At 46.5% G+C, this 12,680-nt stretch overlaps 1 protein-coding gene across 8 annotated transcripts in view; it reads left to right on the forward strand.

Annotated features, from left to right (window-relative positions):
• ADAM23 (ADAM metallopeptidase domain 23) overlaps nt 1-12,680 on the forward strand; it is a 199,787-nt gene that overhangs the window by 33,489 nt on the left and 153,618 nt on the right. For all 8 annotated transcript variants that reach the window (XM_075829866.1, XM_075829862.1, XM_075829863.1 and 5 more), the window contains exon 3: nt 396-472. In XM_075829866.1, the coding sequence (XP_075685981.1) occupies nt 396-472 (77 nt within the window). The remainder of the gene's footprint in view (nt 1-395; nt 473-12,680) is intronic.

A 12,680-nucleotide genomic window follows, 5' to 3' on the forward strand; every position in this document is an offset into this window, starting at 1 on the left:
GCATCACCGTGTTCCGATTGGTGAGGCCCCAGGAGAAAAAGATTTAGAATTTCTGATATAAAGCATACTTCTAAATCTGTGTGGGGAACAGACCTCTAGATTGGGGTCTAGTTTACTGGGTGAATTAAAAGTCAAGAACTTAAATATGTTAAAAAGATTTTTAAGTTGCATTCAACATGGTGGCTTTTGAGAGGGGCAATGTAGTATACATTATTGATAAGCCAGCTAATATGTAATTGTAATTATGAAATAAATCAATAATTTTAAGATGAATTATAAATAAATAAATAAAAAATTCTAAAATTTATGGCTAGTAATCTTTTACTTTAACTATATGAATTAATCAAGTTTAGTTAATGCAATTGTTTATAACAAAAACTTTTTTTTACTCTTAGGCTGTGCATCTTGCCCAGACTAGTTTCCAGATAGAGGCCTTTGGTTCCAAGTTTATTCTTGACCTGTCATTAAACAAGTAAGTGTTATGCCATTGTACAAAGAATTTATTTAATTTTTTTAGTTCACATCAGTTAAACCAAATTATTTATGGTATATGTTACTCAGCTGGAATATTATTATTAATGAATTTGTTAGGGTGTGTTCACATAAGCGTCAGCCTTCCGTTGATGGGTTCTGCCCGACCTTTCCGTCAGAGGAGCCCATCAACGGAAAGGCAAATGGAAACCATAGCTTTCGTCTGTATTACCATTAATTGAAATGGTAATGCTTCCGTTGCAAATGGTCTCCGTTCTGTAAGGTTTCCGTTTTTTTGACGGAAACAATAGTGTAGTTGACTGCGCTATTGTTTCCCCCAAAAAAGTGGAAACCTTACGGAACGGAAACAAACGGAAACCATTTGCAATGGAAGCATTACTATTGAAATCAATGGTAATGCAAACAGAAGCCATGGTTTCCGGTTGCCTTTACGTTGATGGTTTCCTCCGACGGAAAGGTCTAGCGGAACCCATCAACGGAAAGCTGACGCTGATGTGAACGAGCCCTTAAATTCTTTGTCGAATAATTAAAGGCAACTTATATATTTCTGTGTTGCAATCACAAAAGATAGATAGCTTAATAGAATATTGAAATAAAAAGGTACGTTAAAGGAGTTATTATAATTTATTGATATGTCAGTCCGACAGGTCATTAGAATCACATCGGTGGGGATCCTGCAGCTGGGTCTCCCATTTACTTTGGGAATGACACTCTCATTGGTCTGTTCCTGTAACATACATTGATTTAAATAGCGAGTTGGCCTCACATGTGTCGTCAACAGAGATGAGTGAATCGATTCTACACGAATGGAATGCATTACATATTTCCCAAAAATTTCGGATTTTAGCTAATCTGAAACTTTTGGGATTCGTCTTGCACGAATCGTTCAAAATGGCGACCATTATTTTACAAATCAGAAGAAGACAAAATGACAGAGAAGAAGGATCACACGACCTCGGGCCCATTGAGCTTCCCCATAATGCCTTGCAGGCAGCTCTCCCTTTAGCACAGCCAATCATGAGGGGTAAAGGTTTGAGTCACTAATGACTTAGTGGATGACAGTCATAGGAATCATAGCCACTAAACAGCCCAACCAGGAAATGCTGCTGCAGATTTGGCGTAAGAAACTTTTTATATGATGTACTTCGTAGATATTCTTGTAGTGAGCAAGTGGTGTTTTTGATGTCGCTTAGTTGCAGCAATAAGCGCATTTTAACAGATTTCCATCAAATATAATATCTAAGCTTTTATTGCTACACAAAGAAGATACAATCTGCATAAACACTCACAAAAGACAATGAATCAAATATTGAGTCACTCCATAAAGTCTTGAATAGTAGTTTCCAACAGTCCCGAATTAGCCAGGATTGTCCTGAATTTACAGAGACAGTCCCGGCAAATTAGTGTCCTGGACGTGTCCTGGCAACTGCCATATTGAATTGTATCTGTGTCCTCAGGACACAGATACAATTGAGCACTATTCTAGAGCAGGAAATAATCCGTTCCCTTCTCTACCATTCACTCCTGGAGCGGAATCCCTGGCCAGATTGTTGCCTACGCTCTGGATGGATATTCTGCTCCTAGAGGGAGCCCCTGACGTCCTTGTCCATATATGGACAGTGACGTTAGGGGGTCCTCCTGGACCGGAATCCCCGGCCAGAGCGTTGCTGATGCTTTGGCTGGGTGTTCCGCTCCTAGAGGGAGCCCCTGACATTCCTGTCCATGTATGGACAGGGTCGTCAGGGGCTCCTTCTGGAGTGAATCCCCGCCTAGGGTGTTGGCTAGGGATTCCACTCCTGGAGAAGCCCCTGACATCACTATCCATATATGGACAGTGATCGGGGGCTTCTCCAGGAGCAGAATCACCGGCCAGAGCATTACCGACGCTCTGGCCGGGTATTCTGCTCCTAGAGGTAGCCCCCTGACGTCACTGTCCATATATGGACAGTGACGCCACAGGCAGCTCCAGGATATCAATCCCCAGCCAAAGCATCAGCAACGCTCTGGCTGGGGATTCCACTCCTAGAGATAGCCCAATGGCGCTATCTACAGAAAGGGGGGGTGTAGCACTATCTACAAAGGTGTGTGGCACTATCTACAAGGGGCTGTGTGGCACTATCTACAAGGGGGTGTGTGTGGTACCATCTACAGAGGGTGTTTGTGGCATCTTCTTCAGGGTAGGGTGGCACCATTTACATGGGGGCTGTGTGGCACCATCTACAGATGGCACTGTGGCACTATCTACAGAGGGCATTGTGACATTATCTACAGAGGAAATTGTGGCATCATCTACTGAGGGCACTGTAGCATTATCTACAGGGGGTATGGCATTATATACAGGGGGTGTGGCATTTCCTACAGAGGGCACTGTGGCATTATCTACTGAGGGCACTGTGGCATTATCAACAGAGAGCACTGTGGCATTGTCTACAGAGGGCACTATGGCACTATCTACTTGGGGACTATGTGGCTCTATCTACAGAGAAGTTGTGTAGCTCTATCTACAGGGGGGTGTAGGGCACTGACATTATCTACAGAGGGCAGTGTGGCACTATCTACAGGGGGCAATGTGGCAATATCTACAGGGAGCAGTGTGTGGCACTATCTACTGGGGGCAGTGTGAAGCACCATCTACATGGGGCACTGAATGTGGGATTATCTACGCTGATTTTTTAATGCTGCCAGCAGTGGTCAGCACATATAACCTAGTCCTAGTGATAGAGTGAGACATCACCTTCATGTAAACAACCGGATAACCAGAGAGAGATACCAGCCACAATAGTAGTTGTCAGCCAAACTAGTGCAGAAATTTTTGTTCGTTTGTACGTAGAAATTCTGGGAATAAAGTTATGCCCATTAGCCACACCCATCGGATAAGCTACGGCCCATAAACACACCCACCAAAGACGCCACACCCTAAGTGTCCCTGGAAAACATTTTCAAATGTTGGCAACTATGAATGAGGACATGTATATTGTCTTACCTGGCGTATTTCAGGGACCACTGTTCCATTACACTATGGGGTCAAGTGATCTTCATTCTTACTCCCTGTATCCTACAGTGTCTGCTGTAGGGACCAGTAGTCAGGCTCTCAATGCAAATCTATGAGAGTCTCGATGTGAGTCTTATTGACTTGCATCGAGAGACTGACATTTGTTTTTTACAGTATACATTGTTGGATTTGTGCTGTCAGAATACAGATCACATGACCCCACTACACATCACTGCATTACATTTACAAACGGGAAGTAGGGGTGACACAAACCTGGAGTGCTTATTTTAAAAAATTAAGTACAGAACACGATTTTTTTTATAGATTTGTAAAACAGATGATCATATAACACTTTATTGCTTCCTGAAAACACAATTTGTAATCAATGACTTCAGTGCCTTTAAGTAGTGATATTATGTTTCACACGCTATTTCAAACTCAGTTGTTCAATAAGTACAGAACATTTTAAGGATTGAGCTAAGGGGTTGTTTCTTCCTAGTCTTAGTCCAAGTACATTTGTAGCGTTGGAGTCACGTTTTATATCTTAATCCATGTAACACAATTAGGGCTTATTCAGACGAACAAGTGTAAAGACACATTTTCACGGATCCTTCATAGACTTGAGTCTATTGAGGGATCCGTGAAAACGGACAAAAATAGGACATGTCCTATTTTTTCATGGTCCCTTCACACGGTCCGTTAAAACAACGGCCATGTGAATAGCCCCATAGAAATACATGCAGCCGTGTGGTTAAAAAAATGTCCGTCACACGGACTATGTATACGTTTGTCTGAATAAGCCCTTATCCTAATAGTACATATTGATGCCAATCTAGGTGTCATGTTGGGTTCGTGGACCCACTGGGCCGTACTGCCTTGATGGTATGGCAGCTGGCCAACAGGGCGCAGGTCACAGTCTATAGTTCGTATAGTGTACCTGTGGCAGCTCGGATAATAGCAAGGCAGGCTTGGCTGGGACTAGGCAGCAGGTAGACGTTAGGCATGGAGTAGCAGGACAGGCGTGGAATACAGCACAGCACAAGTACAGCTCAGCACGGCACTTGACCAGGATAGCACAGGATACAGGTACGGGGAACAAAGGGAACTGGAAAACACTAGGAGACCATTTGCATAGACAAACTTTGGATACGACAATCAACACTCAGGCATTGCAGGGAGGGGCACATCCCTTCTTATAGCACATGGTGCTCTCAGAGCAATCTGCTCAATCTCCCACCTGCGTGCGCTTTGGCTTCTTAAGTCTGGACTAAACTCGCGAGCGAACCCTGGTGGTCACTGTGGAACAGGGCGGCCATATGTTGAGACATCTCTGGAGAGAAGGGCGTCGTCTGGATGGAAGGAGTTCATGGTCAGTGACCACGGACGTTACAGTATCCCCCCTCCTTTTGGGTCCAGAACAAGAGAGAATCCTCTTAATGAGGGTAGGAGCATTGAGATTCTCTTCTGGCTCCCAGGACCTCTCTTCTGGACCAAACCCCTTCCAATCTACTAAATAAAAGGTTCTTCCTCTTACTTTTTTAGTGTCCACGATTTCCTTAACCTCAAAGGTGTCTGAAGGACCGCTGGAGGTTCAGAATCACCGGCTTCAGGAGGAAAACATGGAAGGAGTTGGGGATCTTGAGGGTAGGATGCAGCCGAAGCTTGTAGGCGACAGGGTTGATCTGCTGTAGGATCTTGAAGGGTCCGAGCAACCTGGGAGCAAATTTGTATGATGGCACCCTTAGTCGGATATTCCTAGAACACAGCCAGACCTTCGTGCCAGGGAGAAATTGAGGAGGTTCTCTTCTCCTTGTGTCAGCCTTCCATTTCATGCCAGTAGGATGGAGGATCGAGTCTGCTGCCAGATCTGCAGGAAGTCTCTAAAAGCAAAGTCAGCCGCTGGTACCTCGGACGTATCGGGCACTGTGAGAGGAATTCGTGGGTGTTGGCCATAGACAATTAAGAACGGTGTATTCCTTGTGGACTCGATGGTGTGATTATTATATGAGAACTCAGCCCATGGAAGCAGCTGCACCCAGTCATCATGCTGCTTGGAGATGAAGTGGCGTAGGTAATTCTCCAAGATCTGATTGATCCTCTCGACCTGACCATTGGACTGAGGATGGTAGGCTGAGGAAAAGTCCAACTTCACACCGAGAAGTCCGCAGAGGGCTCTCCAGAACTTCGAGGTGAACTGAACCCCCCGATCAGATACAATATGCTCCGACATGCCGTGCAGGCGGAAGATGTGTTGTATGAACAGCTTGGCCAGCAGAGGAGCAGAAGGAAGACCGGTCAGAGGAACAAAGTGGGCCATCTTTGAAAATCGATCCACCCCCACCCAGACAGTACTGCATCCGGCATAGAGATGCAGGCCCGTAACAAAGTCCATAGCTATATGCTGCCAGGGAGCATCGAGCACAGTTAATGGCTGGAGCAGACCAGCAGGTCTGGAGTGAGCGACCTTGTTAGCTGCACACACTGAGCAGAAAGAAACAATGTCCATAATGTCTTTGGGCAGCGTGGGCCACCAGAAATGACGGGCAATCAGGTCTCTGGTTTTACGGGTCTCCGCGTGACCTGCCAGTCTAGAGCAGTGTCCCCAGCGGAGGATTCTCCTTCTGTCAGCCAGGTGCACAAAGGACCTCCCTGGAGGAATGTCCCCAACTTGCAGGGGGTTGACAAAGACAATGCAAGACAGATCAATAATATTCTGTGGAACTTCCATGGTGTTCTCTGTTTCGAAAGATCGCAACAATGCATCGGCCCTCACATTCTTGTCAGCCGGGCGATAATGGAGCTCAGACTGGAACCTTGTAAAGAACAGCGACCACCTGGCCTGATGAGGATTTAGCCGTTGGGCCATCTGGAGATAGGTGAGATTCTTGTGGTCCGTAAAAATTAGAATGTGATGAGCTGCGCCCCCTAGTAGATATCTCCACTTCTCCAGATCCAATTTGATGGCCAGTAACTCCCGATCCCCAATCGAGTAGTTGCGTTCTGCGGAAGACAAGAGCTTAGAGAAATACCCACATACCATTGACTTGCCCTTGGAACCTCTCTGGAAGAGGAGTGCACCAGCACCAACAGAGGAGGCGTCCACCTCCAACGAAAACTGTAGAGAAACATTTGGATGATGGAGGATAGAGGCTGACGTGAAGGCACTCTTCAGGCTAGTGAATGCCTCAGGAGTCCACACCTTGGCGTTCATGCCCTTCTTGGTGAGGTTAGAGATAGGAGATGTCAGTGAGGAGAAGTTTGGGATGAACTGTCTGTAAAAATTGGCCAATCCCAGAAAGTGCTGTATGGCCCTCAAGCCTTGAGGGCGTGGCCATTCCAGGACGGATTTTACCTTTTCAGGATCCATCTCGAGACCTCGATTCGAGACGATGTAGCCCAGGAAGGGTAGAGCATCTTTCTCAAACACGCACTTCTCCAACTTGGCGTACAGAAGATTCTCCCTTAACCGCAGCAAAACTTGACGGACATGTCTCTGATGAGTCATAGGATCTGGAGAAAAAATCAATATGTCATCAAGATAGACTACTACACAAACATAGAGGAGGTCACGGAAGATGTCATTAACAAACTCCTGGAAGACCGCGGGAGCATTACACAGGCCGAAGGGCCTTACTAGATATTCATAGTGTCCATCACGGGTGTTAAATGCAGTCTTCCATTCGTCAACCTGGCGAATTCGGATTAGGTTGTAAGCCCCACGCAGGTCTAGCTTGGAAAAAATCTTGGCACCACGTATACGATCAAACAGTTCTGAGATTAATGGCAACGGATACTTATTTTTCACCGTGATCTGGTTGAGACCCCGGTAGTCGATACAAGGACGCAGGGAACCATCCCTTTTCTTGAATAAGAAGAACCCGGCTCTTGCCGGGGAGGAAGACTTCCATATGAAGCCCTCTCCAAGTTCTCTTTAACATAGGCGGACATTGACAGAGTCTCTGGCAAGGAGGGAGGATATACCCTACCACAGGGAAGGGATGCACCAGGAATCAGGTCGATAGGACAGTCATATGCCCGGTGTGGGGGCAGCGTCTCCGCCTCCCTCTTGCTGAAGACGTCCGAAAATGCAGCATAATGACCAGGTAATCCTGCCAATGACTGGGACAGAAGAGGCTAAGCCGAACTAATCTGTACCAGGCAATGGTTGTGACACTCGGGGCCCCACTGGAGAACCTCTTCAGAGTTCCAGTCCAGGACTGGGGCATGTAGTCGGAGCCAAGGCAGGCCCAGCAGCACGGGGTTAACGGCTTTGGACAAGACAAAGAACGAGAGGAGCTTGGAGTGGAGAGCTCCTACTTGGAGCCTCAGCGGCTTGGTTACAGCAATAACTGAGTCTGGCAGAGGTAGTCCATTCACAGATTTAACCACCAACGGCCTCTCCAGAGGGGTAGTGGGCAATTGGAGACAATCCACCAGGTCTCTACGAATGAAATTAGCAGCGGATCCAGAGTCCAGATACGCAGAGACCCCATGCGTTTTCCCGCCGGACACTATGGTCACGGCGATGTAAAATTTAGACGGAAGTACTTCTTTACCCAAGGTTGTCTCTCCTACCAACCCTAGGCTTTGGAGCTTTTGGGGACACAGATGCACAAGATAGCCTCCGAGGCCGAAATATAGACATAGTCCCGAAGTGCGTATGCGTTGTCTCTCCTGGGTGGAAACCTTACATTGGTCCATTCTCACAGACTCTTCAGGAGGGTCGGCATCAGAGGACAGCAGGGGTCGCTGCAAGGTAGAGACCGGACTAGGGAGGCCTCCCTCCTGACGAGCTTCTCGGAGCTATTCTCCTTATATCAATTCGGGTGGCCAGAAGGATCAGGTCATCCAGGGTAGACGATAGATCTCGAGCGGCTAGTTCGTCCTTAATCTTAGGAGACAGTCCCTGCCAGAATGTTGCCACCAGGGCCGCATTGTCCCACAACAGTTCTCCCGCCAGGGTGCCGAAGTGGATGGCGTACTCGCCCACGGAGGTGTCTCCTTGGCGTAGGTTCAGCAAGGAAACCGCTGCAGACGAGACTCGTCCAGGCTCCTCAAACACCATGCGAAATGTCCGGAGGAACCTCACGGGTTTCTGCCCTTGCGCCATCAGACGAAAATGCCCTTGCATACAGTCTGAAGTGGATCTGGCACTGGTTCAAAAATCCACGACAGGTCCCTGCGTCTCCATCATAGTGGTCAGGAAGTGGCAAAGAAAAACAGGGATCAACACTGCCAGGAGGTGTAGTCTGAGTATCAACACTGCCAGGAGGTGTAGTAGGAGGAACGGCAGCTAGCGCCTCCTGCTGACGTGCGATAATGTTCAAGGCCTGGAGGAGTTGGTCCTGTCGAGACCGGAGGTCTAGCATATCCGTCCACATCTCTTGCGACGTCATCTTGGTCTTGGATCGACCAGCGTACTGTCACGTTGGGTTCGTAGACCCACTGGGCCATACCGCCTTGACGGTATGGTAGCTGGCCAACAGGGCGCAGGTCACAGTCTATAGTTCGTATAGTGTACCTGTGGCAGCTCGGATAGTAGCAAGGCAGGCTTTGCTGGGACTAGGCAGCAGGTAGACGTCAGGCGTGGAGTAGCAGGACAGGTGTGGAATACAGCACAGCACGACTACAGCTCAGCATGGCACTTGACCAGAATAGCACAGGATACAGGAGACAGGTACGGGGAACACTGGGAACTGGAAAACACTAGGAGACCATTTGCATAGACAAACTTTAGATACGACAAACAACGCTCAGTCATTGCAGGGAGGGGCACAGTCCTTCTTATAGCCCAGGGTGCTCTCGGAGCAATCAGCTCAATCTCCCACCTGCGTGCGCTTTGGCTTCTTAAGTCTGGACTGAGCTGGCGAGCGCACCCTGGTGGTCACTGTTGAAGAGGATGGCCGTATGTGCAGACATTTCTGGAGAGAAGGGCGTCGACTGGATGGAACGAGTTCGTGGTCAGCGACCACGGACGTTACACTAGGATGGGCAATTGACTCTACGTATATCCTTCGCATACCAGTCATATTAAATTACATAACTATCATGCCCCAAATATTCACTATTGTAGTGTATTACATCTCTGTCTTGAGGCCTTGTGTTAAAGGGGTTGTCCGCTTTTAGCAAATTTATTAAATTTTTTATATAATTAAGAGTTATACAGTTTTCCAATATACTTACTGTATTAGATTCTGATGGTTTTAAGATCTCTGCTTATTGTTATTCAGTAGGAAGATTCATTATTATACAGGTGCTGGGTTTGTCAGAAGACACAGCCAGTGGCGGATTATCATTAGGGCGTTTCGGGCGGTCGCCCGGGGCCCAAGACTGCCAGGGGGCCCAAGGAGCCTATGACCGCCCGAACCCCCTCATGCCCAGTGGCGTCGCTAGCACCGGAGGGAGCCCCGGTGCCAGGACCGCACCTGTCAGGCGAGGGGAGCTTTGCTTCTACTTAGCAGCCGTGGTCTGTGCTGCTTTAGAAGCTCCCCCTCCAGCCCCCCTTCCCTGCTCTAAACATCTCTGCTGCTAGCTGTCGGGACATGGGGGAGGGGAGACTGTCGGCGGGCTCTGTGCTGTGAGCAGGAGAAGAGCTGCAGTGAAGACATAAAAGGTAAGTGCATGTGTGTTTAATATCCATATTCATGTGTGTTTAATGTCCATATTCATGTATGTTTAATGTCCATATTCATGTATGTTTAATGTCCATATTCATGTGTTTACAAGGTGTACTTTGTGTATAATGTGCATACTCGTGTATAATGTGCCTACTTAGTGTATAATGTGCATACTCGTGTGTACTTTGTGTACTATGCATACTTTGTGTATAATGTGCCTACTTTGTGTACTTTGTGCATAATGTGTGTACTTTGTGTACTGTGCGTACTTTGTGCATAATGTGCGTACTTTGTGCATAATGTGCGTACTTTGTACTGTGCGTACTTTGTGCATAATGTGCCTACTTTGTGTACTTTGTGCATAATGTGGTACTTTGTGTACTTTGTGCATAATGTGCGTACTTTGTGCATAATGTGCCTACTTTGTGTACTTTGTGCATAATGTGCGTACTTTGTGCATAATGTGCGTACTTTGTGCATAATGTGCATAATGTGCGTACTTTGTGCATAATGTGCGTACTTTGTGCATAATGTGCGTACTTTGTGCATAATGTGCGTACTTTGTGCATAATGTGCGTACTTTGTGTACTTTGTGCATAATGTGCGTACTTTGTGCATAATTTGCGTACTTTGTGCATAATGTGGTACTTTGTGTACTGTGCGTACTTTGTGCATAATGTGCCTACTTTGTGTACTTTGTGCATAATGTGGTACTTTGTGTACTGTGCGTACTTTGTGCATAATGTGCATAATGTGCGTACTTTGTGCATAATGTGCCTACTTTGTGTACTGTGTGTACTTTGTGCATAATGTGCGTACTTTGTGCATAATGTGCGTACTTTGTGCATAATGTGCGTACTGTGTGTACTTTGTGCATAATGTGCCTACTTTGTGTACTAGTGTTTAGGTAGTGTTAGCAATAGTTACGGCGCGGCAGGGTGGTGGTGGAGAAGGGGGGCCCAAGTTTGGGTAACAGCCCAGGGCCCATGGTCTTCTTAATCCGCCACTGGACACAGCTCTGAATACACATACCTTAACGAGCCGTGCACATGTGTGTCCATCACATGATTATGGACAAAATTGTATCCACTGGAAGTAAACAATGAATGTTCCAACTGAATAGGAACAAGCAGGGATTTTAAAAACTGGGAGAAATTATTACAGAAAATATATTGAAAAATACAGTCCCAAACTTTCTGGGACTGTCCTGAATTTACAGAGACAGTCCTGGCAAATTACAACTGCCGTATTCAATTGTATCTGCGTCCTCAGGACGCATATACATTTGAATGCTATGGCAGAGCAGGAAACTATCCCCTCCCTGCCATTCACTACTCCTGGAGTGGAATCCCTGGCATTGCTGATACTCTGGCCGGGGATTCCGCTCCTAGACGGAGCCCCAATTGCACTATTTACAAGGTGGGGTTTGTGCAGCTATCTACAGGGTGGAGTGTGTGTGGCGCTATCTACAGGGCGTGTGTGGCACTGTCTATAGGAGGTGTGTGGCACTATCTACAGGGTGTGTGTGGTACTATCTACAAGGTAGTGTGTGTGGCACTATCTACAGGGGGTTGTGTGGCACTATCTACAGGGGGCTGTGTGGTATTATCTACTGGTGGTGTGTGGCATTATCTTCAGATGGCGCTGTGGCATTCTCTACAGAGGGCACTGTGGCATTATCTACAGAGGGCACTGTGGCATTCTCTACAGGGGTGGGTGTGGCACTATCTAAAGTGGGCACTGTGGCAGTATGTACAGGGGGGGGTCGTATGGCACTATCTAAAGGGGAGCCATGTGGCAATATCTACAGGTTGCAGTGTGTTGCATTATCTACTGGGGGCTATGTGGGGCACTATCTACAAGGGGCACTGAGTGTGGCCACACCCCATTATCCATACCCACCAGATAGGCGACGTCCCATAAGACACACACCAAATAAGTCACACCCTAAGTGTCCCTGGAAAAAAATGTAAATGTTGCAACTATGGAAAATTGTATAACAAAAAAACTAATTTGGACAACCTCTTTTAAGTGCTAAGGACAGGATCTTATTCCCTCCTTGTCTCTCTCTCTCTCTCTCTCTCTCTCTCTCTCTCTATATATATATATATATGCACACACACGACTCCTGCACAACCTTTAAATATCAGTCCCACCACACTACAGTTTTGCTATAAAACCTTTCTTTGTACCATGATACGAAAAAGAGTGAAGTGTCATCCTATAAAGTATATGTTGTAGGCTTGGGGCAACAACACGAAACATTGAAAAGGCTTTAGTTTCATTTTACAGAAAATCTGTATGCTTTTCATGGTTCTGATATTCTAAAATGGTGCATTATGCATGTTACATCCGGAGACAGAAAATGTGGACAGAACTAAAACATGCAACAAATTACTACAATTGTATCCAGTCTGTCTGCTAAACAGCCAGGACCGTATTACCTATGTTGATACATTGTATAGATTTGTGGTTCTGATGTAGTTAGCTAACGGGATTGCCTTAACTAGCTAGAACTGTAAGAAACACTCAACTGTGAGAAGTATTAGGAATGTACAGGGATTTCAGGCTCTGAATAT

Source organism: Rhinoderma darwinii, chromosome 6 (assembly GCF_050947455.1).
Source record: "Rhinoderma darwinii isolate aRhiDar2 chromosome 6, aRhiDar2.hap1, whole genome shotgun sequence".
Classification (NCBI taxonomy): Eukaryota; Metazoa; Chordata; class Amphibia; order Anura; family Rhinodermatidae; genus Rhinoderma; species Rhinoderma darwinii.